Source organism: Pipistrellus hanaki (genome assembly GCF_964339955.1).
Source record: "Pipistrellus hanaki genome assembly, chromosome: 16".
Lineage (NCBI taxonomy): Eukaryota > Metazoa > Chordata > Mammalia > Chiroptera > Vespertilionidae > Pipistrellus > Pipistrellus hanaki.
This window is the reverse complement of record NC_140518.1, coordinates 2,996,422-3,022,806: the sequence shown is the minus strand read 5'-3', so window position 1 is coordinate 3,022,806 and position 26,385 is coordinate 2,996,422. Positions and strand designations below refer to the sequence as shown.

At 62.0% G+C, this 26,385-nt stretch overlaps 3 protein-coding genes across 7 annotated transcripts; 2 read left to right on the top strand and 1 right to left on the bottom strand.

Moving 5' to 3' along the window:
* Positions 1–138: 138 nt before the first annotated feature.
* Positions 139–13,409, top strand: SLC16A5 (solute carrier family 16 member 5). 4 transcript variants are annotated; one of them, XM_084863143.1, is made up of 6 exons: positions 139–319; positions 1,589–1,758; positions 4,155–4,417; positions 6,894–7,037; positions 9,700–10,509; positions 11,468–13,408. In XM_084863143.1, the coding sequence occupies exons 3-6, from the start codon at positions 4,219–4,221 to the stop codon at positions 11,734–11,736; spliced, it is 1,422 nt and encodes a 473-aa protein (XP_084719269.1). In that variant the 5' UTR covers positions 139–319; positions 1,589–1,758; positions 4,155–4,218; the 3' UTR covers positions 11,737–13,408. The 4 variants fall into 4 exon arrangements, with proteins under 4 accessions (XP_084719269.1, XP_084719267.1, XP_084719268.1 ...); XM_084863141.1 differs by having other exon boundaries at positions 1,586–1,758; XM_084863142.1 differs by having other exon boundaries at positions 920–1,758.
* Positions 13,410–14,838: 1,429 nt separating this feature from the next.
* Positions 14,839–23,537, top strand: ARMC7 (armadillo repeat containing 7). Of its 2 annotated transcripts, none has more exons than XM_084862244.1 (3): positions 14,839–15,226; positions 15,321–15,464; positions 22,548–23,537. In XM_084862244.1, exons 1-3 carry the CDS (start codon positions 15,136–15,138, stop codon positions 22,907–22,909), a joined length of 597 nt encoding a protein of 198 aa, XP_084718370.1. In that variant the 5' UTR covers positions 14,839–15,135; the 3' UTR covers positions 22,910–23,537. The 2 variants fall into 2 exon arrangements, with proteins under 2 accessions (XP_084718370.1, XP_084718371.1); XM_084862245.1 differs by having other exon boundaries at positions 14,995–15,226; positions 15,321–15,400; positions 22,548–23,531.
* Positions 23,538–23,908: 371 nt separating this feature from the next.
* NT5C (5', 3'-nucleotidase, cytosolic) lies at positions 23,909–25,405 on the bottom strand. The gene is made up of 5 exons (XM_084862242.1): positions 25,147–25,405; positions 24,758–24,858; positions 24,608–24,668; positions 24,316–24,430; positions 23,909–24,228 (listed from the first exon to the last, which is right to left on the bottom strand). Exons 1-5 carry the CDS (start codon positions 25,342–25,344, stop codon positions 24,014–24,016), a joined length of 690 nt encoding a protein of 229 aa, XP_084718368.1. The 5' UTR covers positions 25,345–25,405; the 3' UTR covers positions 23,909–24,013.
* Positions 25,406–26,385: the final 980 nt, after the last annotated feature.

The following is a 26,385-nucleotide window of genomic DNA, read 5'->3' as shown; positions in this document are numbered from 1 at the left end:
CTCCCTCGCTCTCCTGGGGGCCCCAAGAGGGAGCATATGGTCTATGCAAATCACATGCTAACGACATTCAAATGAGCCCCGCCCAGCCGCGGCCGCCCGCTGCCGGACGGTCCACGCCGCTCGGAGGAGGGGCCGGGCGGGATGAGGTGCCGGCCCCGCCCGCCCCGCCGCGCTCCCCGCGCCCGGCTCCGAGGTGTCCCACCCCCTGCGCCCGCCTCCCGGGCCCCCGCCCCGCCTGCCCCTCCGCCGGGAGGCCGGAGGCCGGGCCGCAGGAAGCCGGCGGGGAGCGGAGCTGCCGCCGCCAGCGGGGCCCGAGCCGGTAAGCGGGCTCCTCCCTCCCCGCGCCCCGCGGCGCCCTCCGCCGGGGCCCCGTCCGCGCGCGGCCGCCCCTCCCTCTGGGGTCCCCCCCCCCCCCTGGGGTCCCCCCCCCCCGTCCGCGCGCGGCCGCCCCTCCCTCTGGGGTCCCCCCCCCCCCCCGTCCGCGCGCGGCCGCCCCTCCCTCTGGGGTCCACCCCCACCCCCACCCCCGTCCGCGCGCGCGGCCGACCCTCCCTCTGGGGTCCCCCAGCCCCTTCCCGCCGGTCAGGGGGGAGGATCTGGGAAAGCCTTTTTGTCCCGGGTCCTGGGCTGCCCCAGCCTCCGATGGCGGGGACCCCCCCCTACCCCCGAGGGGTCTCTCCAAAGCGACTGCTTGACCCCCATGACCTGGGGAGCGAGGGGATGGGCACCCCCACCCCTCCACCCCCCAGGCCTGGCCTGAAATGTGCTCGCGGGCGCCGCCTGGACGTCCCCAAGCCCCACCCCAGGAGCTCCGTCCAGGGAGGGTGGAAAGCCGAGTAGAAATAGGATCCCTGACGGCAGACAGGGCCCAGGGTGGCAAGAGGTCACCAATTTCTGTTGCCAACCACCCCCCTGGCAGGCTGTGGCCGGCCGGCGCCTGTGGGGCCACGTTCGGGGCAGAGAAGGGCGAGGGTGACCTGCCCCGCGCTCGCCGACCTCTGGACCTGCCTGCTTCCTTCCGGGGCCCCTGCCAGGTGCGGGGTTTGAGGGTTCACGCTGGCTCTGGCAGCTCTGGGGCCCAGGGGGAGCCCTAAGCTGCCTGCCCCGTGCCCTGTGTCCTGTATCCGGACATGTATGGTCTGGCGAGGGAGGGGGTCTCCAGGGCCTGCCTCGGGCCCCTCCTCTGGCTGCTCTGGGGCTTTGGCCCCTCCTTTGCCCTCACCGTGAGAAGAGAGAGGGGGGAAGAGAGGAGGGGGCCCTCCACTTTGCACACCTGCCCAGGAACCCCCACACCCCGGCGTGAGAGCTTGGCTGGTCCTTCCCACCACGCTGGCACACTCGGAAGGACAGGGGGAGGATTCTGAGGGCCCAGCAGGGCCTCTGACATCGACGGGAGGCTCTAAGCACAGCCCGGGGTTGGGAGGGTGATACACGTCATCCTGGCATTGTCCCCTGGCATGAGGGTGGTCGCTGGGTCGGGGGAGCCCCTGAACGCGGAGGGGACTGGCTCACCCCCGGGCCCAGGAAGTGAGAGTGAGGTGTCCCCAGCCGCATCTCCCTCCTTGCCCGACCGACCGCACAGCAGCAGGTGGTGACTCATGGTTCCCAGCCCGGAGGAGAGACCACTTCCCCGCCGGGGCCGAGGCCACGCCAGAGCCCCCAGCCCCGTGGCGTCTCGGAGTCTTCTGGAATGGCCCTGCCCGCCAGGAAGCCAGGTCGGCCTTGGTCCTCGGCTTGCCCGCCTTCTGGGGAACACAGGTGGGTCACGTTAATGGTATTTGGGGGGCTCTGAGGGAGGCTGGGGGGAGCGGGGGAGCAGGTGCTCGCTCCTCGTGTAGGAGATGGGGGCAGGGGCAGGGGGACCAGAGGGGGGACTGACCCCTCCCATGTGGTATGACAACCACCGCTGAGGGAGGAGACAGGAAGGGGGTCTACCCCCCTGGGGTGGGGGTCAGGGTGGCCTCCTAGGGCGGGATCTTGAAGGACCAATCAGACTTCTCTCCGGCTTAAGATCTTGGAGGAACCGCCACTACAGCCAAGTTGGGGAGTGGGAGGGACAGCTTGCTTGGGGGCGGGGGGCGGGAGGGGGTTTGGCCTGAAGGACCCACGGGACATAAAAGCCTGGGAGATGCTGAGGTGAGAGGAAGGCTGGGTCCGTGGGGGAGCTTCCAGAGGGACGAGGCCAGGGGTGCCCAGGCTGGGAGGCAGCACCCTACGAGAGGGTCCCTGTGCTGAGCGGTGTCCTGGGCTCTGATTGCCTCCGGGGAGGAGAAGCTGTGAAGTTCCTGGAGTGAGGTGGGTGCAGAGTGGAGGTCCCCAAAGGCGCTATCTGGAGAAGGGGCTGCCGAGGAGGGCAGGAGAGGGACCGCTCCACGGAGGGGCAGGCCGAGGATGAACCGGAAGGGACCATGTCTCTCCTCCCATCTCCCCTCCCGCCACCTCCCTGCGTGCCTGTGCTGCTCCGAGGGGAAGGGAGTGCCGGGTGCGGCGGCCGCGGAGGGGAGAGCGGGAGGAAGTGGGGGTGCAGGGGAAGGCTGGCGGCCCTCCTGGGAGCACAGAGGGAAAGCGAGGGGCCCATCCCAGAAAGCGGAGGGGCCGGGATGTGGCAGGGAGGAGGGCGAGCGGTGGGCGGGTTTCGGGACTTGACATTCAGGCCGCCGTGGGGAGGATCAGGTGGCATTGTGGCCTTTCCGCTTGCTGAGGGCACAGAAACCCTGGGAGGGGCCGAGCCAGCGAGGAGGAGCCGGATCTGAGGTTTGCCAGTGGATCGGGCCGAGGGATCTTCAGGGCCGGTGTCCCAGGCCGGAGCCAGGGGGCAGGAGCTGCTCCTGGCCCACAGGAGGGCACAGTCACACACTCTCACGCACGCCCTCAGGCTGGGATGACGGGACAATGGGCTGGGCAGGACTGTACCCCGAGAAGGGATCTGAGCACCTGGAGCACTCCCTTCGAGGTGGATCCCAGCTTCCCTGTTGTCGGCAAGCTCCTGGCCTGGGGGGAAGGTGTGGGCTGCTGGGCTTGGCAGGAAGAGGGGGTTTCATGTTTCTGAGTTCCCATGGATCTTCCCCGGAACCTGGGGCTCAAAGGGGGGAGGTTGTGGGAGCGGGAGCGCATGGGCCCGCGGCTTCATGGAGGACAAAGCTGCTCCACGGCTGCCAAGCCCGGAGCCCCGAGAGCAGGTGAGTTAGAGGATGTTGGGGAGAGCCAGGATGGAGTGAAGGTCCGGAAAAGGGCTCTGCCTTTGGGGGGCTGGGGGTTCTTGGGGCTTCTAGGTCTGGTTACGGCGGCTTCTGTGATGAGGGGGAGTGGCCCGGTGGTGGCAAGGACCTGAGACAGGACTGAGCCAAAGATGGGAGGGTGTGTGTGCGTGTGTGTCTGTGTGTGGGTCTATGTAGCATGTGCCTGGCTGTGCATTTGTTTGCATGCCTCTGGGCTTGCCTGCGTGTGTCTATGCCACTGTGTGTCTACCTGTGTGTCTGTATGTGAGCGTGTGTCTTGATTTGTGTCCACGTGGGGCTGTGTATGTGTTGGCGTGTTGGAAGGGGCAGTGCGCAGAGGAGCCCTCCCAGGTGGTAGATCATGGGTCGGCACGGACTGTTGGCCGTGGCTCTTTCTAGAAGGAGCCTGGCAGGGCTGTCCGAGGCCGTGCCCTTGTGAAGTGTTCTGTACGCTCCTCAGCTGCACCGGGGCCAGCTCGCTCACCTTGGCCAGTCCGGGATTGCGAAAGACGGTGTTTGTGTGCGGGAGGCCCGGTTATGAATGGAAATGTATGCGCGTGCCTGTGGGGTCAGTGGGACGGCCCGGGGCCCTGCTCCGTTCTCCGGGTTACCCGGTGCGTGCCGTGTGCCCGGGCCGGCCCGCCCCGGAAGCCCCACCTGCCGGCTGCGCCGAGTGATGTTAGGCTGGAAAGAATCCCACTGGCCTGCCGGGTCCCTCCGATCCCACACCTGCCAGCGCCTCCCGCCAGGCTGGCTCTGGGAAGTGGCTGGAAGGAGATGCCAAGGCCAGCGCGTGGGCCCCTGGCCGCCGCCCAGGGGGTGGCGCTCCTCTGATACCTGCTGCTGAGGCAAGAGGGACGGTTTCAGCCGCCCAGGGGAGGCGGCAGGTGAGCCGGGAGGCTGGCGGCGTCATTCTGTCCCCTCTCTCCCCCCCAGGCGGCCCAGGCGCTGGTAGCGGGGGCAGCGAGGCCGCGGCCGCTGGCGGCGGTCCCAGCAGAGGATGCCCCAGGCCCTGGAGCGCCCCGAGGGCTGCTGGGCCTGGGTGGTCCTGCTGGCCTCCGTGGTGGCCCAGGCCCTCACCCTGGGCTTCCCCGCCTGCATCGGCATCTTCTTCACTGAGCTGCAGCGCGAGTTCCAGGCCAGCAACAGCGAGACCTCCTGGTTCCCCTCCATCCTGACGGCCATGCTCCACGCAGGGGGTAAGCAGCCGAGGGCCGAGGAGGGCCGGGGAGGGCAGGAAGAGCCACAGCCTCGCCGGCCTCTGGGTCCCTCCCCTGGAGGCCCCGGGCTTTGCCTTTAGGGTGAATTCCTAAGATTTCACTTGATTTCAGCAGGGCCGCTGGCTCCCAGGGCTGGAATCCTGCTCCCCTGGCTGGAATCCGCTGGGCTGGGCTGGGCTGGACAGGGGCTGGGGAGGCACCCTCAGTGGCCACTGCAGGATGGATCCAGTCTAGAGGAGGCGCAGCCTGGGGTCCAGCTGGGAGATCACCCCGAACCTTAGTTCCTTCCCCTGCAACAAGGGGTGACACCCCGCGTCCGGCCCACCTCCCACGTGGGATCGTGGGGACATCACGTGACACTCAGCAAGCGCTGAGGGAGGGAGAGGTCAGCTGTGAAGGCTGGTATCCTGAGATCCTCATCCGGGCGTCAGGACCCAAAGGGGCTCTTTGAAGGCACCGGGAGCGAGATGGGGGCATTGCTAGAGCCCCGTCTCTCACCAGGCAGCAGAGAGGGGGGTTGCAAGAGCTGGGAGATGGAGGAGGCAGCCCCCTCATTTCCTGGTCGGCTCCTCCAGGGCTGTGACCGCCTCACCCCGCCCCCAGCCATGGGGAAGGTCAGCTGTCCAGGGAGTCTGCACAGCAGCCGCGGGCTCAGGGGCCTGCCCCAGCTTCCGGCTGCTCTGGCCTTCAGGGAGACTCCGCAGGGGCCTGCAGGGGGGCTGGTCCCCTGGAGCGGTGTCTGGCGGGCGCAGGGCTCTCCCTGCATGAGGGTGTGGGATGCCTGCCTGGCAGACCTCATCTCCCTGCCTGCCTCCTGCCACTTCCTCCACCTGGCACCAGTCGCCGCTTGTCCTTCCTCTTCCTTCCCTCCAGTCGGGCGGGAGGTCGGACTGCGAGGTGCCACCTTTGCTGGAATGCCTCCTGAACGGGCTCAGGGCGAGGGGGAACGGCCAGGCCGGGCCCAGGCCACGCGACCTTTCCACTTGGGAGGCTGGTGCAGAAGTGGGCATCTCAGAGGGCTCCTTCCACGCAGCCAGGCAGGTCTGGGCCACAGGCCGGGAGCCGGGCAACTAGTGGGACCCCCACTTCCCAGCCAGCTTTCCACTCACTGCCCCCTAGCAGGCTGCTTGGGACTCCTGTCTGTCTGCTTGGGACTCCTGTCTGTCTCGTCCGTCTGTCTCTCTCACACACCTGCCTTTAGCCCATGCTCAGAGATCGATAGGCCATTTTAAACTGGGAAGTATCGTTGATCCCAAGCGCCTCCTGCTCCCACACATTTCAGAGATGAGGAAAGCACGCGAGAGCAAAGTGCAAGGCCTGCCCAAGGTTGCCGAGTGAGTTCTGGCGCCTGCCAGCGGAACACCCTGCCTCCCAGCGCCCCACCCCGCACCCCCAGCTATCTCAGCCGAGCTGGCTGCCGGCCCGGGCCCACCCCGACTCCATGACTCAGGGCTTTCCCCAATATCACCTTTCCTGACACAGGTCAGCGGAAGGCGGCAGGGGGGGCCTGTGTGGGCCCGGGGTCATACCCGCGGCCAAGCCTCGCCTCTCCCTCCTCTGCTCCTTTATCTCTGAGCATGGGCTGCTCACTTCCTCTTTCCCCCCAAAGCTGATAGCGGCCACACGCACACACCCCGCTTCACCCCAGAAACGCACACGCTAAGCTCGTGCACACTCACACTTTCCCTGGAACTCCGTTCCGGGGCTTGGGGGCAGGGCACCGGTGCAGCTGGCCGGGACTGGCTGGTTTCCACTCCTCTGGGTCTGGGCCCGGGGAGAGCCGCTCGGGGTGGGGTGGGGGTGGGGGTGGGGTGGGAAAGGCAGGCCCCTCTCCCACAGCAGCCGCACACCTGGGTGCCGGCTCTGGTGGTGGCTGGAGGCCGTGGGGGAGGGGAGAGGGACCCCACCCAGTTTTCTCCGGCGGCCAGTGCAAAGGGGTGCAGAGTGGCCCAGGCCCCAGCTGCTCACCCTGGACAGACGGGTGGGAGGCAGCAGGGAGGGCTGTGGCCAGTCTTCTTGAGGATGGGGGGTGTGCTTCCTGATTTAGATGCCTGGTCACCCCCCTCCTCCACCCCCGAGACAGACCCCCAGTGAAGAGCGCACCCCGGCCTTGAGCCGATCCTGTTCCAGCGGCTGGAAGCAGCCTCAGGTGGGCGGCGACGGTCAAACTGGACGTCGGACATCGGCAGCACCTTACCTCACACCTGGTCACACATGCCCCAGCCTGACCCCTCCTGTAGGAGAGGAAACTGAGGCAGAGAGAGAGAGAGCCTTGCTGGGGTCACCGGGGCAGTGCGTGGCAGGGTGGGCATCAGGATCCAGGACTGCGGGCCCTAGGGCTTATGCCCTTTAAGCCTCCTGGCTAGTTCCTGCTGGAACCCCTTCCCGACCTGCCCTCCCCCCCCCCCCGCCCCCGCTGGCTGGCTTCTCACCCCGCCCCTCCCCTCCCCCACAGGGCCCCTGTGCAGCATCCTGGTGGGACGCTTTGGCTGCCGAGCCACCGTGATGCTGGGGGGCGTGCTGGCCAGCCTGGGCATGGTGGCCAGCTCCTTCTGCCGCTCCCTCGGCCAGCTCTACCTCGCAGCGGGCTTCTTCACAGGTGACTGTCGTTCGTTCGGAGAACTGCTGGGCGCCTATTGGGGAGTGTCCGATGCAGGTGGACGGGGCCGGCAGAGCTCAGCGCGGGGGCCGCTCGCAGGAGGGAGCCCGCAGGGAGAGGGGCCGCGGACAGATAAATAAGGGGCCTATCTGATCGCGACCAGTGCGTGAGAGACGGGACAGCGCTGTGACAGTGTCCCTGCGGAGGGCGGTGGTGAGCAGAGGTTAAACAAGGGAGCATGTAGACGATGGAGAACGCCCGAAGCGGAAGGTACGCAGGGTCGAAGGGAGGTTGCTGTTTGCAGCCGGCAAGCAGAGGAGGCTGAGAGGAAGGGACGGCTGGCAGGGAGCTGAAGAAGGGGGTCTGCTCCAGGCTCTGGAGGGGGGCGGGGGAGGGTATTCCAGGCAGAGGGGACAGCAAGTGCAAAGGCCCTGGGGTGCCCAGGAGCAGGGTGGTGGCCAGCTGAGCAGAGGGGCATGAACAGGGGTGGAGGCTGGATGGGGGTTCAGTTGTAGTGAGACGGGAAGTCATGGGACGGGTTCGGGCGGCCGGGTGAGTGACATCATGTGATCACTGTTTGCAAAGCTCCTTGCTGCCCCCCGGGGTGGTCAGAAAACCCTGTGGGAGGCTGAGCATGTGAAGTGCAGAGAGGAGGTGAGGATGAGCCAAGAGCAGGAAGGCGGACCCCAGGCCTCTGGGCCCTGAGCCGCCAGAAGAATGAAGCAGCCACAACCACCTCAGGGAAGGAGGGGAGGGCAGGTCTGCAGGAAGACGGGCAGCTCGGAGGGGAACAGGCCCCGGGCTGAGCGACTGCTGGGACATTCTGAGGTGGCTGGTATGCACGCCTCGAGCTGAGGTGTCAGCCTGCTGTCAGAGGGAGAGGGAGGGCTAGTGGTCCAGACGGGGAAGCGACAGAGAAGTGGGAGAGCCCGGAGGGTGGGGTTTCTAGGGGAGAAAATGAGGGAAGTTGGAGAGGAAGAGGGAGTGGTTCCGGGTGCCAGGCCGCTGCGGGGTCAGAGCCAGTGGGGCGCAGACTCTTTGGATTTGGCAATGGAGAGGTCGGTGACCTCAGCGAGAGCAGCTCTGGAGCAGAGGTGGGGGTGAACGTCTGATGGGCGCTGTTTCGACACAGTGCAGGCGGAGGGCAGTTGATCAAGCTTCACACGAGATTCTGGTGCAAGGGGAACAGAGAGATGGGCGGGGACCCAGAAGAGGCCGTGGGGTCAAGGGAGGGTTGTGTTTTGTTTTTAATGAGAGAAATAACAACGGAGGAGAACGATCTGGAAAAGGGGTGGGAAACGGGTGATGCGGGAGAGAGGGACACTGCTGGAGGGCTCTCTCTCCCAGTGGACAAGAGGCAGGGCCGGAGGGAAGGGCTGGCCTTGACTGTGGGCACAGATGGTCCATTGTCACCGGCGGGAAGGCGAAGGTGGCTGTCAGCGGGGAGTGAGGAGTATAAAGAGGAAGAAGCCCGGGCCTCATCCAGGAGGAGGGAGAGTCGATGGATGGCATGTCTGGCCACCCAGGGCCCGCCTGAGGCCAGTGGTCATGGCGGCTGTGAGCTTCTCTCCAGAAGGCCCAGCTGTGCGGGGGCAGCAGAGTGAGCTGCGTCAGGACAGGGGAGTCCGGGAATGTGTGCCCGGCAGAGGGAACGCAGCAGCGATGCCTGAGGCAGGGAGCAGCCTGGTGTCCGGAGGAAGAGAAAAAGCCAAGGTGGCTGCCTCCCGGTGAGTGACAGGGAGCGTGGCCTGAGGTGGCCGCCAAGAGGTGGCCAGAGGCCCGATGGTACAGAGCCTCCGGGGCAGAGTAAATACTCTGGCTTTCCCCCTACGTGTGAGCGGGAGTCTCTGGAAGGTGTTAAGCAGGGGAGAGACTTACTGTGATTTTAAGTTGTTGTCTTAAAACATATATAAACAAAACAAAAAAAACCCAAAAAACTATATATATATATATTTGGGTGTGTTTTTTTTTAGAGAGAGTGGAAGAGAGAGGAAAAGACAGAGAGAAACATTGATGTGAGAGAAACACATTGATTGATTGTCTCCTGCACATGCTTTGACCAGGGCCCGGGCTGGGCCAAACCGGCTAGAGCTAAAATATATATATCTGTATTGATTTCAGAGAGGAAGGGAGAGGGAGAGAGAGAGAGAAACATCAATGATGAGAATCATGGATCGGCTGCCCCCTGCCCCCTGCACACCCCACACTGGGAACCAAGCCCGTCATGTGCCCTGACCGGGAACTGAACCATGACCTCCTGGTTCACAGGTTGACGCTCAGCCACGGAGCCACGCTGGCCGGGCTGATGTTAAGTTTTTAAAGATCACCTGGGTACTGTGCCCACGGGACAGGTGTGCCCTGGGAGCCCTGGGAGGGCAGACCTGAGGGGCAGATGTTTCCAGGGAGGGGGGCGGGCAGGCTGACTCCACTTCAGATACCTGGGGACCTGGAGAGGGGTTTGAGCTAGAAGGGAAGGAGAGCAGATGCAGGACAGTCCCCCATGACCCACTGTGGGCCTGTGACCCCGCTGTGGGTGCTGTGGGCCTGTGACCCTGCTGTGGGTGCTGTGGGCCTGTGACCCCGCTGTGGGTGCTGTGGGCCTGTGACCCCGCTGTGGGCGGCTCCAGCACGCCCTCGAGCTTGTCCCCCCCTTCCTCCACAGGCCTGGGCTTGTGCTTCAGCTTCCAGTCGACCATCACCGTGCTGGGCTTCTATTTCACCCGCCGGCGGGCACTGGCCAACGCCGTGGCTTCGGTGGGCGTCTCCCTGGGCATCACCCTCTGGCCGCTGCTGGCCCGCCACCTGCTGGAGGAGCTGGGCTGGAGGGGCACCTTCCTGGTCTTCGGCGGGGTTTTCCTGCACTGCTGCGTGTGCGGGGCCATCCTGAGGCCCGTGGCCCCCGGCGCGGCCCCCGTGTCCAGAGGAGGCCCTCCCGTGCCCTCCAAGGCCCCCGCGCCCGGCCGCCGAGCAGCGTGCGGCCGGGCCGCCCTGCGCTACCTGGCCTTCGACATCCTGTGGCACAATGCGGGCTACCGCGTGTTCACGCTGGGCGTCACCTGGATGATCCTCGGCTTCCCGCTGCCCCAGGTCTTCCTGGTGCCGTTCGCCATCCGGTACGGGGTGGACGAGCACAAGGCCGCCCTGCTCATCTCCATCATCGGCTTTAGCAACATCTTCCTGCGGCCCATGGCCGGGCTGGTGGCCGGCCGCCCGGACGTCGCCCGATTCCGCAAGTACCTCTTCAGCCTCGCAGTCCTGCTCAACGGGCTCACCAACCTGGTGTGCACCGTGTCGGCCAACTACCGCGTGCTGGTGGGCTACTGCCTGGTGTACAGCGTGTCCATGAGCGTGGTGGGCGCCCTCTTCTTCCAGGTGCTCATGGACGTGGTCCCCATGGACCAGTTCTCCAGGGCCCTGGGCCTCTGCACCATCCTGGAGAGCATCTCCATCCTCCTCTCCCCGCCAATGGCTGGTGAGGCCCCAGAGGGAGTGCGCGGCCTGGGAGGGCAGGGTTCAGGGGTGAGGCGGAGGGGACCGTCGGCACAGATTTGGGCCCAGCCAGCATCCCAGGGGTAGGGACTTGGAATCTGTGATTTTTTTTCGCAGGCACCTCACGGGACTGGCTGCAGCCTGGTCCCCAGCTGGCACTCAGTATGTTACATTTTTTAAATTGATTTTTCACAGAGAGGAAGGGAGAGGGATAGAGAGTCAGAAACATCGATGAGAGAGAAACATCGATCAGCTGCCTCCTACACACCCCCTACTGGGGTTATGCCCACAACCAAGGTACAAGCCCTTGACTGGAATCAAACCCGGGACCCTTTAGTCCTCAGGCCGGCGACGCTCTATCCACTGAGCCAAACCGGTTTCGGCTGTACCTGCTTTCTTATCAACAAAGTGAGGACGAGAATAGAATCTACCTGGTAGGCTTGTGGTGAGGGTCACAGGTCACACCGTAAAGCGCTTAGTAGAGAAGATGGGCAGAGTCACTACGAGGCACGGATTGGCTGTTACTGACATCCTGGCTCTGCCACTTCCTGCCCGTGGGACCGACCCCGCAAGTCACTTACCTTCTCTCAGCCACAGTGTCACCTGCAAAATGCAGAAAAGAACACCTGCCGTAACCGGGGCTTGGCCTGTGCCGAGCAGATAGCCCCACCCCACGGGCCCTTGTCAAAGCTCCTGCCCCAGAGGGAGCCCCGCCCTGCAGTTCCCTTTGGCCGAGGACACTCCCTGCCTGGGCCCGCGGAGGGTCCGTGCTTCCTCTCCCCCTTACCTTGACCCACTAGTTACTGAGTGCCTGTTCGCTGCCAGCCACAGTCCCCGCCCCGGGTCCCTCAGAGACAGAAAGGAAGCCCTGCTCTCGCGGGGCGGGCGGTGCAGGGGGGGCTGGCCGCCGGGGCCGGGCCTCACTGCTTTCCGCCCCGCAGGGTTTGTCCTGGACAGCACCGACAGCAACTTCAGCTACGTGTTCTACATGTCCAGCTTCTTCACCGTCTCCTCCGCCCTCTTCATGGGCGGCGGCTTCTGTGCGCTTCAGCGGAAGGAGAGGCAGGGCCGGGCGGTCGGGGCGGAGGCGGCCACCCCGGGGGCGGCCACCCCGGAGGCGGCCCCGCTGCCCGCCCTCCCCGGGGAGGACCCTGGCAGTCCGGAGAAGCAGCCGTGCACCGAAGAAATCACCTATGTGACCAGCGTCTGAGCCCCAGGACCACATGTGTGACCGGCATCTGAGCCCCGAGGTCGGGGAGCGAACACTGCCTCGGCCCGGAAACGGACGTCCTGCTGTTTCACTCGGCAGAGCCGGACCCAAAGGCCGTCCCGTCCCGCCCGCCCCGCCCCGCCCCGCACGTCGGGGCTCAGCCAGGAGCTGGCCTCCGAAGACTCAGGGTTCCTTCCGAGGAGCAGAATCCAGGAGCTGGTCCTCCTGGCGTTTTTCCTTGGGCACCAGGGGACGTGGGGCCCAGGAAGGTGGGTCTGAGCTCCGCTTGGGTCTCTCACGGCCGACCGGGCTCAGCTGGCCGCCCACTGCCGCTGCTACAACTCAACTCGCCGGGCCTTCGGGTCCAGCCTGGATGCGTCCGAGGTGACCGCTCTGTCCTTCTCCAGCTCCAGACAGTTCCAAAGAGCTCGCCTGTCCCGAGCCCCCCTGCCTCCCTTCCTCCCTGTGGCCCTGCCCCTGCCCTCGGGGCTGCCCCCAGCACAGGCTGCTGGGCCCCCCCGAGGACTGGGACTTGGGAGGAAGGGCCTTGGGAGAGAATCAGATGAGCCTGCATCAGGGTTCGGACAGATTAAATGTCGGTGGAGCACCTGTCCTGACGTCTGTGCGGAGAATCGGAGGGGAGCACCTAACGTGGGTCCTGGAATCAGTGAAGTGTGAGGAACCCCCTGCCCGGGCGGCAGGGCCCCCTCCAGGGTCTCGTTCCTTTGCCCCCCCCAGTATTTGACCGGGAAGATCAGTGCTGGGGTTGGTGGGGGGAGCTGGCATTTGACTGAGCAGCAGGGAGGGTCCGATTGCTAGGCAGGCCCCAAGGGCCTCTGGGAAAATAGAGCTGTCTTTGCAACAGAAGCCCTTCTGCTCCCCTCTCCTGCCCTCCTGTCTCCCTGCTGTGTCAGGCGTCAGCCCTGGGTGAGTAGCTGCTGGGCCAGCTGCCAGGCCCCCCTGCTGCCCAGGGCCCTGTGTTTGGCCGGGAGGTCAGCGCTCCCCACACACCCTTGGCTGGTGCCCTTCCCCGAGGTCACCCCTGTGGGGGGCTGGCTGCCATCGGCCCGGGCTTGTCCTGGCAGGGTCCTGGCCAGGGGAACCGAACACGTGTGTTTGAATTACACACACAAGTGTTTCCTGCCGCAGACTATAAACCCCGGGAGCTAATGAAGCGGGAGCCGCGCCTGGAGGAGTTCTCCTCCCCCTCAGTCCCCCCAGCTTAGCAGGGGCTGCTCACGCCCAGGGCCTGGTTTGTTGATTCAGGCTCAGCCAGGCTCCAACGAGAAAACCTTATCAGGAGGATTGATTTTATTTTCATGATCCGCCTCTGGCTTTCCTCCTCCACGCGTCCAGCTGGCCTGAGGAAGCATCTTTGGCGTGGCCCTGTCCTCTCCAGGACCCTGCCACGAGTGCCCCCTTATGGCCAAAGGAAGTAGTGCAGAGGTGAAGCAAAGGGTGCTTGAGCCGAGTTCTATGTATGACTCTGCCTCAATTTACTGTGTGCCTTTGGGCAAATTATTCAGCGTCTCTGGGCTTTTATAAAGGAGGAGGCGGGCCTGGATAAGTTAAAATCTCTCCCCGTTTGAAAAGTCGGATCCTGAAGCGCCCCACTGCCTTCCTGCTCCCCATCCTGTCCTGTGCTTGGCCACCACCCACAGTCTGTGAACTGAAGGGGCAAAACATGGGCACATTTTACCACGTCCTGTCTCCTCCATCTTAATGGGGTGGGAAAGGAGGGAACTGGGCTGGTGAGTAGTTAAAAGCTTTTGATGCTCGGAGTTCCCAGGCTTTGAAACAAGCATCCCCTAATAGGCCCACTTCCTTGAAAGATTTCTTTTAAGGAAAAAAAAAGATTATCAGTGACCATTCAGCACCGAGAACTCTGACTTTATCTGCCCCGGGCAACAGTAACCATAATCACCAGGCAAATATTTATTAAGCATCTACTGTGTGCCTGGGACTGGACAGATAACCGGTAAGAACTGGTCAATGCCCTCAACACAAAACCAAGGACTGAGAATTTTTCTCCAAGGAGGGGGGCCCCTGAGAGCTTAGGAGGAAACCATCTGACTCCAGAACCCACACTTGGCTGGTCTGGGCCAGTTCCTGAGTAGCACAGGGTGGAGCTCTGTCCACAAGCCTTTGCTGCTTTGTCTGGCCAGAGGCAGAGAAACCCCCTGGCCACCTTTGGCTGAGTGTACACCCCCAGGTCGCATCCGGTCCCCAAAGAAGCAGCCTCGATATCCAAGCACCCAGACTGTGGCCATAACTATGCAGGCCCCAGGGAGGTGTGCATCAGGCAGGGACTGACCACAGGGAGCTGAGCCCCTGTATGTGGGGCCCGCTCCCAATGGGGCTGTAGCAGGAAGGAGGATGATGGCCCAGGGCCAAAGGCACATGGTCCTGGCCCTCAAGAAGCTCACAGCCCAGGCCCCCTTTACCTTCACATCTCAAGCTCCGTGGGAGGGCAGTGGGACCACCTCCTTCCCTGGCGCTTTACAGACCCAGTGCCTATGAGGTCCGGTCACACACCACCTTCCTGAGCCGCCCCAGGAAGTAATCGGGCCTAAGGGCTACACCACCCAGGACTGCTCCCCGACCCAGAAAGCGGCCAAAACGGTACATCTGGGTGGAAAGAGGTTCCTACCACCGGTTGGCGCTGCCCCGGCGCTCCCTGTCCACCTGGCTGGCAAACAGCCATACCCAGTCCCGATATTTCTGACCAGAGGTGGAGGGCTCAGCTCGGGGCGCGGGAGCATGGGTGCCAGGCTCGCCCGGCTTCTTGGAAAAGGACCCGTGGGGGGGCGGGGGCGGAGGGGAGCTGGCGCCCACGCTCCAGTGGGGCGTCCTTCAGTCGAGGAGGCTGGCCTGTGCCCCCTCGGCAGGTGCAAGGGGATCTAGTGGTGGTTCTGCCTCGACAGCCCCAGAGGAGTCCCCCTAAGCACCCACCGCCCTTAGGGCCCGGGCGGGGCGCTGGGATGTCTACTCCGCACGCGCGCCGAGCTCCACGACGGCCCCGCCCCCGGCCCTCCTGGGCCCGCCCCGCCCCGCCCAGGGGCGGAGCTAAGCGCGGCTTCCGCCGGAAGTGCGGGATCCTACGGGAAACCGTGCCCTGCCGCTCGGGGCAGGGTGGTGCAGCTCCCTCCTCCGGTGCCCTGTCGCTTCCGTGTCCCCCGCGCCCCAGTTTAGATGTTCACGCCCCACTCTCACACAGCCCTGGTGTCTCCCCGCACCCCAGTTCCAGCTGCACATCCCTGCACAGCCTGACGCTGGGAAAGGAGCCCGGGGCCCGCCCGGGCCCGCCCTGGCCCAGGGAGGCCCAGGGGGGTTCCCGCCCGCCTTTCCGGCCCCATCACTCTCCTGCCTGCCCCCCGTGCGCCCCCCGCCACCCCGGCCATGGCCCAGAAGCCGAAGGTAGACCCCCACGTCGGGCGGCTGGGCTACCTGCAGGCGCTGGTCACGGAATTCCAGGAGACGGAGAGCCAAGGTGAGGGCGACAGGGTGGGGGTCCGGGGACGGGGCGGGGGTCCGCCCGCGACCCTCGCCCCGGACCGGGCTCCAGCGCCGCTTTCCCGCCGCAGACGCCAAGGAGCAAGTCCTGGCCAACCTCGCCAACTTCGCCTACGACCCCAGCAACTACCCGTATCTGCGGCAGCTGCAGGTCCTGGACTTATTCCTCGACTCGCTGTCGGAGGAGAATGAGACCCTGGTGGAGTTTGCTATCGGTAAGGACGGGACGGCCTCCCGGATGCCTGACGGGCTGCGGGGAGATGAGCGAGTCGGAAGTGAGTGGCTGGGAAAGAGACCTCAGGCAGCCTCTCCGCTGCAGTGGCAGCCTTCGGGGTTCACACATGACCGGTCCCGGCCAGCTTGGGTCAGGTCTGGCACTCAGCCCCGGAGCCTCTGCATGCCTGCCTGCCTGCCTTCCCACCTGCTTAGAGATGAGATCATAAGTGAAGGAATGGATTGCAGCCACTTGGGAGAAGAATATGTAGAGTGACCTTTTAAACATCTTTTATTTTAATATTTTAAACATCAAGAAAAGCAGAGCTGACTTAGAATGACTTGTGGTCTGAGATCTATTGAATTCTTCACCGGACAGATGGTTATGGGGCATGAACTGTGTGAGCCAGGCCCTGTCCTAAGTGCTGGAGAGACAGGGGCCTGCCCTGCATCCCCGCTCTCCTGGGCAGCTTCCCGGTTTTCTCCTCCCTGCACCTTTTCCTCTGCTTTTCCTCCCTCCTTCCCACCAGAGCAAGGTTCTCAATCCCAAGAGCAGTGGCTCCCTCGGCACCGGATCTCTTCACGGGATCCCCTGCAGGTTCAGTTTCTCTTCTCCTTATTGTGCGAGTCCGGAAGGAGAGCCAGTGCTACTTAGCAGCGGATCTGCTTCCTGCTGTCCTCCTCCTTTCTCTCACCGTGTCCGGGCTCCGTGGGGAACGCTGGCAGCGCGCACTCTGCTGTGGAAGGCTCTGTGCTGCGGTTGGTCGTTTTGAATCTTTGAACCGACGGCAGGTCTGAGATTGTGATCTCCGCGAGGGCAGAGCCAGCCTTGCTTATCTCCGCTGCTGTCTTGGATGCTCTGGCCTTTTGGTCCCGGGAAGGTGAGAGAGGGCCCCGTAGGTGCAGAGGACCGGCCACCAGCTGCAGGCACGTGGTCCTGCGCCCTCTGCACCGGCACTGAGACAGCACCTCGGTGAGGTGAGGCCCAGTGCCTGAGGCTCACACTGAGCACTCACTGGAGCCAGGAGTTCACCCCATCTTCCTGGACCCACATTCTGTGCCCAGGGGACCCGGCTGCCGGAGCCAGTGCTCACAGTCCAGTGTGCCCTCTCCCCTGGTTCCCATGGCGCCTGGCCACTCCGGCACCTCCCTGGGATGTTCTGGTGGCTGGTCAGCCCCGGCCCAGGTTTTAAGCCGAACTGTCACCAGATGGTACTGCTCCAGGTAGGCAGGGCATGGGAAGCGAGTGAATTCCGGGGAGCCAGATATAAAGCCAGGATCTCAGCAGATACCTGAATGAGTATTCCAGGCTTGTGCCCCACACAAACACTCCGGAGCCTTGGCATTCATTTGGGAATGTTGGCCCCAAGCACCATGCTGACTCTCAGGCATCCTGTATGCTGTGGGTGCACGCCGGCGCCATCTTAGATGCCGTATGGAGACAGGAAGGGACCGGGAGAGACTCCTCTACTCCTGTGAAAACTGGTTGAATCCTGGGACATCACAGGACACTTGAGTCTTGTTACTAAAACTGGGTTCAGATAGGTTGCCTCCCCGAATTCAGGTTAAATCGCTTTCTTGTGCTCTATTTCCTGCCATACACGAAGCTGCCACTAGGTGGTGGTGGTGCTCAGAAAAAGGCAGGTGTAGGTAAGTCCTCAGGGGCCTCTCTTTGGAAAACGGTATTTAGGAAAATGGAAGCCAGGCATGCATACCCCCTGACCCAGCAGTTACAGTCATCGCAGTAGGGCACATGCATATCCAGACACGTGTGCAAAAATGTCACTAGCAAACTTGTAACAGACACAGACTAGAAACAGTAACCGGTAGACTGGATACCAACATTGTGGGATGTTGCTACTATTTAGCAGGGCAAATGACAGTCAACAACTACATGCAATGACGTTATAAATTTTAAAAAAATTTTTTTAATTTATTTTTTTGTTAATCCTTACCGAGGATATTTTTTCATTAGTTTTTAAAGAGAGTGAAGGGAGGGGGAGAGACAAAGAGAGAAACATCCATATGAGAGAGACCCATCGATGGGTCTCTCCAGCACATACCCTGCTCAGGGCCAGGGATCGAGCCTGCAACTCTGACAATGTGCTCTTGACCAGAATCGAACCTGGGACCCTTCAGTCTGTGGGTCGATGCTCTATCCACTGAGCCAAACGGGCTAGGACAGTCGTCAGCAAACTCATTAGTCCACAGAGCCAAATAGCAACAGGACAACGATTGAAATTTCTTTTGAGAGCCACACTTTTTAAACTTATTCTAACGCTACTTCTTCAAAAACCACTCGCCCAGGCCGGTTCACGTGGTACAAAATATAAACGGTAGTGAAAGGTAACTCCCTCTCTAACCTTCTCCGTAGCTCACCACTGTTACTCGTTTCTTAAATATTTTTTGGAATTCACAAACACGTATATATCTATATGAATATATTTTTGCATGTTCTGCAATGCGGTAGTATACTATATATTCTTCTTGTCTTTTTTTTTTTTACTTAGCAGCATATCTTTTTTTTTTTTTTTTTAAATATATTTTATTGATTTTTTACAGAGAGGAAGAGAGAGGGATAGAGAGTCAGAAACATCAATGAGAGAGACTCATCGATCAGCTGCCTCTTGCACACCCCCTACTGGGGATATGCCCGCAACCAAGGTACATGCCCTTGACCGGAATCGAACCCGGGACCCTTCAGTCCCCAAGCTGACGCTCTATCCAATGAGCCAAACCGGTCCCGGCATACTTAGCAGCATCTCTTGACGTACCTGCAGCGTCAGTCATTCCTGTAAAGCGGCGTGGTGTTTCCCTGGCGTGGAGGCGCTGAGGCCTCGCCAGGCCCTGAGGGATGGGTGTTTAGCTGCTTTCCATTTGCCAAAACTACCAGTGTTTCAATAGACACCTTACCGGTGTTTCATTTCTTACTTGTGGGTCTATATCTGCAGGATAAATCTCTAGAAATGAAATTCATCAGTTCAGGTCAAAACTATATTCCAGGGTTTATAGAAATCTCCCTCCATTCCTGTCTCTTCCACAGTCCTCCCCTCACAGAGAACCAGCAAATGTGAGCACATACATGTATATACATACATGTGTTTGTCCCCCCTCCTCCCTTCTACACAATGGTACCGGTAGCTTTTTCAATAGTGTTGTGACCCCCAAATCTGAAATTTCACAAAGAACCATTTTCAAGATGCTAACGTAAAACTCAAAAAACAAATAGTCCCAAAAACAAAAAACCCAAGGGGAAAACAATGAAGGTTTTGACTTGTGATGGACGGGGGCCGGCCCAGGTGGGCGGGTCCTCGAGGTGGGCATGTCTTGGGCCATTTCTCCAAGGCCCCGCCTGGCCTGCAGGCACCAGGTGCGGGCTCAGCGTGTGTCAGCGTGACCCCATTTAATCCCCGGGACAGGCCTGGCTCCCAGCAACACGGCCCTACGTGCCTGTGCCCCAGAGTCACCTGCCTGACCTCTTGGAGCCTCCAGCGTCCTCATCCCAGGCCGCGTTTGGGGGTTCCTCCTCTGCCTCTCCCGGGGGTGTCTGTGGCTCCGTGTGTCTAGCAGGGCCCTTCTTCTGCCTCCTGTTTTCTTTCTCTCTTCTGTCTGGTTTGTCCAAAACACGCTCCCCAGCTAGTCCCAACTTGTTCTCGTGTTTGCCTGGTATCCATTTTTGAACTGCAGCTGGTGAACATGCAGTGGAACGCATATACCTTAAGTGCATGCATGCCCGGGTAACCAGCCCTGGTCAGGTTTTAGCAAGGTCCCTCGTGCCCTCTCCCAGTTAGTGTCTCCCACCCCAGGGTAGCCACTGACCTAACCTCTGTCCCCATGGATTATTTTAGCCCGTTCTTGAACTTCATATTAGTGGGATCATGCAGGTGTGTACTCTTTAAAAAAAATTTATTATTATTTTTTTACTGATTTAGAGAGAGGGGAAGAAAGAGGGAAACAGAGGGGAAGGAAGAGGGAAAGAAACAGAAACATCTGTGATGAGAGAAGCATCAGTTGGTTGCCTCCTGCACGCCCCCTACTGGGGATGGAGCCTGCAGCCCCTGTCATTTGCCCTGACCCGGAATCAATCCGATGACCTCTTGGTTCATGGGTCGCCGGTCAACCACTGAGACACCCAGGCCAGTCAGGTTGTATACTCTTGTATCTAGTTTCTTTCACTCAACGATGTGTCAATCTAAGAAACATCCATAGCTGTAGAGAATTTTTATGAATTTATTTGAGCCAAACTGACAATTGCTGAGAAAATGATCCAAAGAATGACAGTTTTACAGCTTATTTTATTTTTATATTTTAAATATATTTTATTGATTTTTTACAGGGAGGAAGAGAGAGGGATAGAGAGTTAGAAACATCGACTAGAGAGAATCATCGATCAGCTGCCTCTTGCATACCCCCTGCTGGGGATGTGCCCGCAACCAAGGTACATGCCCTTGACCGGAATCGAACCTGGGACCTTCGAGTCCGCAGGCTGACGCTCTATCCATTGAGCCGAACCGGTTTCGGCTACAGCTTATTTTATACGTTAGAATCAAAGGAGGAGATGTAAGGTTGGGGGAGGGGGGAATTGTTTGACATTGTTTGGTGGTGGCTTAGGGAGGCGGGAGAAAGCCAAGCGGGGAATCTCGGAGAGTGGATAAAGAATAAAACGGGGACACTTCACATCGGTGGGCACCGGAGGAAACGTTTACAGCTCATAGAGGCAGTGTGTGGGCACACGATAACAATGAGGGCTCTGTGGTCCCTGAGGGGTGAGAAAAAAGTTACGGGGAAGGTGGCATGTTACCTCACATGCAAAGACAACAGGCCGGCTCACCTAAGGTGAAGATTGACCTTCGTCAAGGAAGCTACAGGGTTAGGGGCCCTCGCCCTCCCCTCTCGCTCCCCGTGTTTGGACCAGGCGGTCGTGAGCTCCAGCAGGTGCCTGCTCCATCCTGGAGGCTCCCGGGCCTCACGTGGGCACAGGCCGGCCTGCTCTCCTGAGGCCTCTGCCCCCGCCGGCGGGGCTTGCCGCCCGGTTCTCCCCGGCTCTGCTGGCCGCGTCCCACCAGGCGCTCCTGGGCGCGATGACTGACCGGCCGGAAGTGGGTCCGTCCTCCTGTCTCCGCTTTACAGCGAGGCCAGTCCCTCCCCGCCCGGGTGCGTCTGCCGCGGCCGGAGGCTGGGTCACTCTCAGGCGGGAGATGGTGCAGGTGTGTCCCCGTTCCCAGTCCAGCCTGGCGCCTGCCCACAGCGGGGCTAGTTGTCCTTGGAGCTTCTGGAGGGACCCCCTTCCCCTGGGTGTGGCAGAGGGCTCCCCGTCTTCTGGGACTCTGGACGAGTTACTCAACAGCCTTGGCTGCTTCTGCTAAAATGGGGGTGATGGTAATACTCTGTGGGGTTCATCCGTGTCTCCAGCATGTGTCCTGATTTCAGGAACGCCTCTCAGCCCCTTGCCTCCCTCAGATGTACCCTGCCTGGGAGCCACAGCCCGGATCCAGAACTACGGGGGGTCCAAGGTGGGCTGGGTCTCAGGGAGCCATCCCAAGCAGCCCCCAACCCTCTGCAGGTCAACCCTTTCCTCCCTCACTGCTAAGGCCTCCAACAGATACTCGTGGAGTGCCCGTGGGTCAGGCACCCAGTTAGACCTCTGAGGCGCGTTCTTTTTAAACCAAAGAACGTGTGAACATTTAACGAACTTCCCTCCGTGTGGCTTCAAACTATCGGGACACAGCCTGGCCTGAGTGGTTCAGCGATTGAGTGTCGACCAATGAACCAGGAGGTCACGGTTCGATTCCTAATCAGGGCAGGTGCCCAGGCACCTGGGAGCTTGATTCCTGGGGTTGGGGGTGGGAATGGGGTTGTGCAGGAGGCAGCTCATCAGTGATTCTCTCTCATCCTTGATGCTTCTCTCTCTCTCCCTTCCTCTCTGAAATCAATACAAATGTATTTTTAAAAAAAACAACAACAGCCGAAACCGATTTGGCTCAGTGGATAGAGTGTTGGCCTGCAGACTGAAAGGTCCCGGGTTCGATTCCGGTCAAGGGCATGTACCTTAATTGCAGGCACATCCCCAGTAGGGGGTGTGCAAGAGGCAGCTAATGGATGTTTCTCTCTTGTCTATGTTTCTAACTATCCCTTTCCCTTCCTCTGTGTGAAAAATCAATAAAATATATTTTTTAAAAATATATTTTAACACCCCTTAACCTTCTCCGCAGCCCTTCTTGCTGACAAACTTGGCTCCATGGCCACAGGCTGCTGTGGGAGCCCCTCCCCCAGGACTCCGGTAGGGATCGCACTCAGTGATAAGCTCCGCTCTTCTCCTCTGGCCTCGGCCCACGGTTGGCGAGGTTGACTGGGGCGGAAGCTCTGGGTTCTCTGAATGCTGGTGCCTCACCCCAGTCTCCCCAGAGGAACCCGGGTGGAGCCCTAGAAGCTGACCCTGTGGTGATGCCAGGCACCCGCATCGCCTCGGCCTCCCGGTGTTTCCTGTGCTCGCGGTGCGGCCGTGGCTCATGTGGCCCCGTGTCCAGGCTTCCTCAGTCCGGGGGGTGAGTCGTTGGGCGGCGGGGGTGCAAGAGGAAGCTGAGGTCTCGGTCGCAGACCCGCACCTGCCAGTGGGCTCGGCGGGCGGTGGCAGGAAAACCGCCCGCAAAGACACATTCTCGTGTTCTAAGCACATGGCCAATGGCCTGGGGTGGTGAGGAGCCCCCAGACGCGGCAGGGAGTGGCTAGTGGGGTGCTCCAGGGAACCCTCCCTGGTGAGGGAGCAGTGAGTGCTGGTCACCAGCCAGCGGGTGGCAGACTGAAGGTCTGGGGCCAAAAGGTCCCAGGGTTGGTGACTGTTTTTTACTTTGAACAAAGGGAAAGTGTATCAGCCATTGAACTGGCGGGCCCACTCTCAGGAGAGGCCGTGGCAGGCAGGCAGGCAGGCCGGCCTCTCTGGAGACCAGACTGGGCTTAGGGTCCTCGTCCCTGGGCCGCCTCCTCGCAGGCCTGGCTCTGCCCTGAGCCTCCGTGGCAGAGAAGCGGGAGGCTGGGGCGGGGGGAGGCCGGGCCGCAGCATCCAGGCTTACCTCGCTCTCTCCCAGGAGGCCTCTGCAACCTGTGCGCGGACCGGGCCAACAAGGAGCACATCCTGCAGGCGGGGGGCATCCCGCTCATCATCAACTGCCTGTCCAGCCCCAACGAGGAGACGGTGCTGTCCGCCGTCACCACCATCATGTACCTGAGCGCGCCGGGCCCCGGCCGCCACCCCGAGCTGGGCGCCGCGCCCGTGGTGCAGTGCATGCTGCGCTTCTCCCTCTCCGCCAACGCCAGGCTCCGCAACCTGGCCCAGGTCTTCCTGGAGGACTTGTGCTCCCCGGGCCAGGTGGCCGAGGCCCGCCGCCGGCCGGCCCACTCCGCCCTGGGCATCCCCCTGCCCCCGACCGAGGCCCCGCAGCAGCCCTGACCCACCCACCCACCCCCGGAGACCGGCCCGGGGTCCTGGCGGGGGCTGGGAGCCGGACAGCGTGGCTCCCCTGCGTGTTTCCCCCCAGCTGGTGCCCTGGCAGCCATTTCTAAGGCGAGTTCCTCAGCCTGGCGGGCCTGGCACAGGAGCAGGCGCTGGGAGAGTTGAGGAAGGCAGACTGAGATGTGGAGAAGGAAGCCAAAGGCGCTGTCCTCAGCCAGGGACGGCCAGGGGCCTGCCGCTGCCCACCCCCTGCCAGGCTCCCTCCTGGAAGGCGCCCCCTGGGCCCGGGGTCCAGGGCTCTTGCAGACGGTGGTTCTCCCGAGAGCAGCTGGGCCCGGGCCTGGGGAAACTGCCCGCACCTGAGGGAGCCGGGCCCTCACAGAGGGTCTGGAGTCGTTCTGAGGAACGGGAATGAGGAGCCTTGTTAAAGCCGGAGCTGGGCAGCTGGGCGTGGGGCAGAGCGGATGCTGGCCCAGGAGGAACCGTGTGTCCACACAGGCCTGTGTGCCGGGCTCCACGGGAGGGCCTCCAGGATGAAGACGGCCCTGCCCTTGTTAACGTGACCATCAGGCATCCGGACCCAGGCCCTGAGCGTGATGACATCGGAATACAGGCACAAACCCTTGTACTGCGTCTTATTTCACACACACACACACACACACCCGTGGTTCTTGTCCCTGGAAATGCATCTCAGGAGGCCTTGGCGATGCAGGCAGAGGTGCTCAGGGTGACAGAAGACCAGAGACTGACCTAACGTGCATGCTGGCCAACACGGGGGAGGGTGTGGGCACCCATGGAAGGCGGGGGTTCAGGAGCAGTGGGGAGTCCTGGGCATCTGTACCCCCTTAGTGACCAAGGGAAGGCAGCTGGAGAGGAATGGCATGGTGGGGGGGAGGGGGCAGGTCCTGGGCCTCTGGAAAGGGGGGCTCTATCAGCCTCATCCGACTGCAGCCCTCGGCGCCTGTGCTCTCCTTTCCCAAATAAAGAGCCTGGACAGAGCAGTAGCCAAGCTGTTTATTGAGATGATCTGACTGACTGCCCCCGTGCTTCCGCCCTCGGGAGGTGCCAGGCGGCCGCCCCGCTCCCCGGCACTGGGGTCACTTAGCTGTGCCGGGCTTTCCCCGCCGGCCTGTCCTTCTCTCTGATCACTGTCCACCCCCCCGGGGCCATGTCCGCGCTGTCCCGCTTGCTCTCTATGATCTCCCTCCAGTTGTCGCTCCAGGAGAGCAGCCGTCGCCGTGGGGGGGGCAGCGCCAGGTGCTGGTTGTGGCAGCAGGTGAACAGGATGTGCTCCCAGGCCGGGGACTCCTCTTGGCCTTGGGGGGGGGGGGGGCAGGCGTCCATGAGCGGGTGATGTGGGCTCCCTCCCCCGATCCCGCAGGCCCCCAAGGAACAGACCCAACCTAGAATGGTGTCCTTGTCATCGATGAGCAGGTCCCCCGAGACCACCGTCTTGTCTCTCGTCATGACGATGCGCTCCACAAACTGGGGCCCCAGATGCTTGTCCACCCAGGAGAACTGTGTGTGTGTGTGGGGGGTCTGTCAGCCGGGCCTCGGGCCCCTGCATTCAGGCCAGTGAGGAAGCAGTGAGTGGGGCTCCCCTCTCCCCGCCCCACACCTCCCGGGTTTCCCTGGTTTAGTTAGAGTCAGGACTTAGGGAGGGAAGCTTGAAAGGGGGCGCTGGGGCAGCCGCACCTTCTCACCCACACAGTGTTTGTACGTGACCAGGGGGCTGGTGCAGATGAAGACCTCGGTGCTGCAGGGAAGGCCGGTTGGTCAGGGAGGTGCCAGCCCCCTCCCCCTCCTCCTTCACCTCCCCTTCCCCCTTCCCCCCGCCTCCCTCACTCGTGCATGGCCTGCATCTCATGCATGGCTTGCAAGGCTCCCGGGATGGGCTCCAGGTCCAGGAAAAAGCCCGGGCTTTCGTACACACTGGCGAGTTTGTCCTGAAAGAGAAGTGTTCCGTCCCGGCTCTGCCCCCGCAGATCCGACCCGGCGGGACCTCCACGTGGTGGGCGGGGAGGGAACGGGGGGCTGCTCCCGTCCGGGGTGAACTGTCTGAAGTCAGTGTTGCTGATTGGAATCGGGAAGGGGGCGACTCGGGGACCGGGGCGGAGGGCTCCCCGCCGGGCGGTGCCCCGCGCGGCCGGAGCTCCCGCCCGGGCGGGTTCTGCGGTCCGGGCTCCGCTCCTGCCGGGGTCCGGGCTCCCACCCCCCCTGCCCCCCGCGCCTACCGCCAGGTCGGGCCGCAGCGCCCGGTACTGCTCGCGGGCGAAGAAGCCGCGGCGCTGCTCCAGCGGCACGTGCGGCTCCTCGGGGAAGCGGCGGCGGAAGGCCCGCAGCAGGCCGCCCTCGAAGTCGGCCAGCACGCCGTCCATGTCCACCAGCACCCGCACCGGCCGCGCGCGCCGCGCCGCCATGGCCGCCGCCATCGCCGCGCAGCGCGGGCCGAACGCGATCCCAGAGGGCGGCCGCCGGCGGGCGGCGAGGGGCGGGGCCGGCGGGCGGCGAGGGGCGGGGCCGGCGCGGGGGGCGGGGCCTTCCCACCCGGCGGGGCCCGCGGGCCATTCACACGGAGGCGCCTCTGGTAGCGGGAGCGGCCGCCCTGCCCCCGGCTCCGCCTGCAGCCGCGGCCGGGCTCCCGGGAAGGCGGGCTCCCGGGCTCAGGGACCGGCCAGGGAACGTGGAGGGAGCCAGCTCCTAAGAAAGGAGCTCAGACCCGCCGGTGTGAACCGCGTCCCCCGGGGAGAGCTCCCGCCTCGCCGTCCCCGCTGGAAAACGCTGAGATAACGCCCTTTTGTAGATTTCTGGCTACACCCGAGGACAGGTCCCCATCTGAGCCCCCAGACCTCCGGATCGTTACAGGGAGGCCGACTCCCATTCAAAGATGACTTATATACACGCGAAGAAGAGGAGGCACTGACTGCACAAGCACCACACACTGAGCACTTGTCTCTTTCCCCTCCTTCACTAGGTAAAAAGCCCAAACTGGCCCTGACCGGAGTTGCTCAGTGGATAGAGCGGCGGCCTGAGGATTGAAGGGTCCCCGGTGTGATTCCGGTCAAGGGCATGTACCTTGGCTGCGGGCACACCAGCATGCAGGAGGCAGCTGATCGATGTTTCTCTCTCATGGATGTTTCTAACTATCCCTCTTTCTTCCTCTCTGTAAAAATCAATAAAATATATTTTTTAAAATAAAGGTGTGAACCAAATTTTAAAAAAGTCCAAACTGTCCATTCTAGTCATCATTGTAAGATCATTCAATTTCACTTTCTAAACTTTCTAACCGGAAACTTTAACCTTAGCAAACATGTACATGGAATTTTAGGAAATTCTATGTAAATTATTTTAGGAAATTTCATGTAATTTTGCTTATAGCAAAATGAAAGGCAGAACTGTCCTTCCCTCAGAACCCCTTACTTTTGATTAGGCATTTATCTGCGTAGATTATGGAGAAAAATCCCCAAATCGTA

Excerpts from the sequence above, each read along its gene's own strand:
- SLC16A5 (XM_084863143.1), top strand. The coding sequence starts at position 4,219 with ATGCCCCAGGCCCTGGAGCGCCCCGAGGGCTGCTGGGCCTGGGTGGTC. Across the intron at positions 4,418-6,893 it reads GGCCATGCTCCACGCAGGGG|GGCCCCTGTGCAGCATCCTG; the intron begins GTAAGCAGCCGA and ends CCTCCCCCACAG. Across the intron at positions 10,510-11,467 it reads CCTCTCCCCGCCAATGGCTG|GGTTTGTCCTGGACAGCACC; the intron begins GTGAGGCCCCAG and ends TCCGCCCCGCAG.
- ARMC7 (XM_084862244.1), top strand. The coding sequence starts at position 15,136 with ATGGCCCAGAAGCCGAAGGTAGACCCCCACGTCGGGCGGCTGGGCTAC. Across the intron at positions 15,227-15,320 it reads CCAGGAGACGGAGAGCCAAG|ACGCCAAGGAGCAAGTCCTG; the intron begins GTGAGGGCGACA and ends TTCCCGCCGCAG. Across the intron at positions 15,465-22,547 it reads CCTGGTGGAGTTTGCTATCG|GAGGCCTCTGCAACCTGTGC; the intron begins GTAAGGACGGGA and ends GCTCTCTCCCAG.
- NT5C (XM_084862242.1), bottom strand. The coding sequence starts at position 25,344 with ATGGCGGCGGCCATGGCGGCGCGGCGCGCGCGGCCGGTGCGGGTGCTG. Across the intron at positions 24,859-25,146 it reads CGCTGCGGCCCGACCTGGCG|GACAAACTCGCCAGTGTGTA; the intron begins GTAGGCGCGGGG and ends CTTCTCTTTCAG. Across the intron at positions 24,669-24,757 it reads GAGATGCAGGCCATGCACGA|CACCGAGGTCTTCATCTGCA; the intron begins GTGAGGGAGGCG and ends CCTTCCCTGCAG.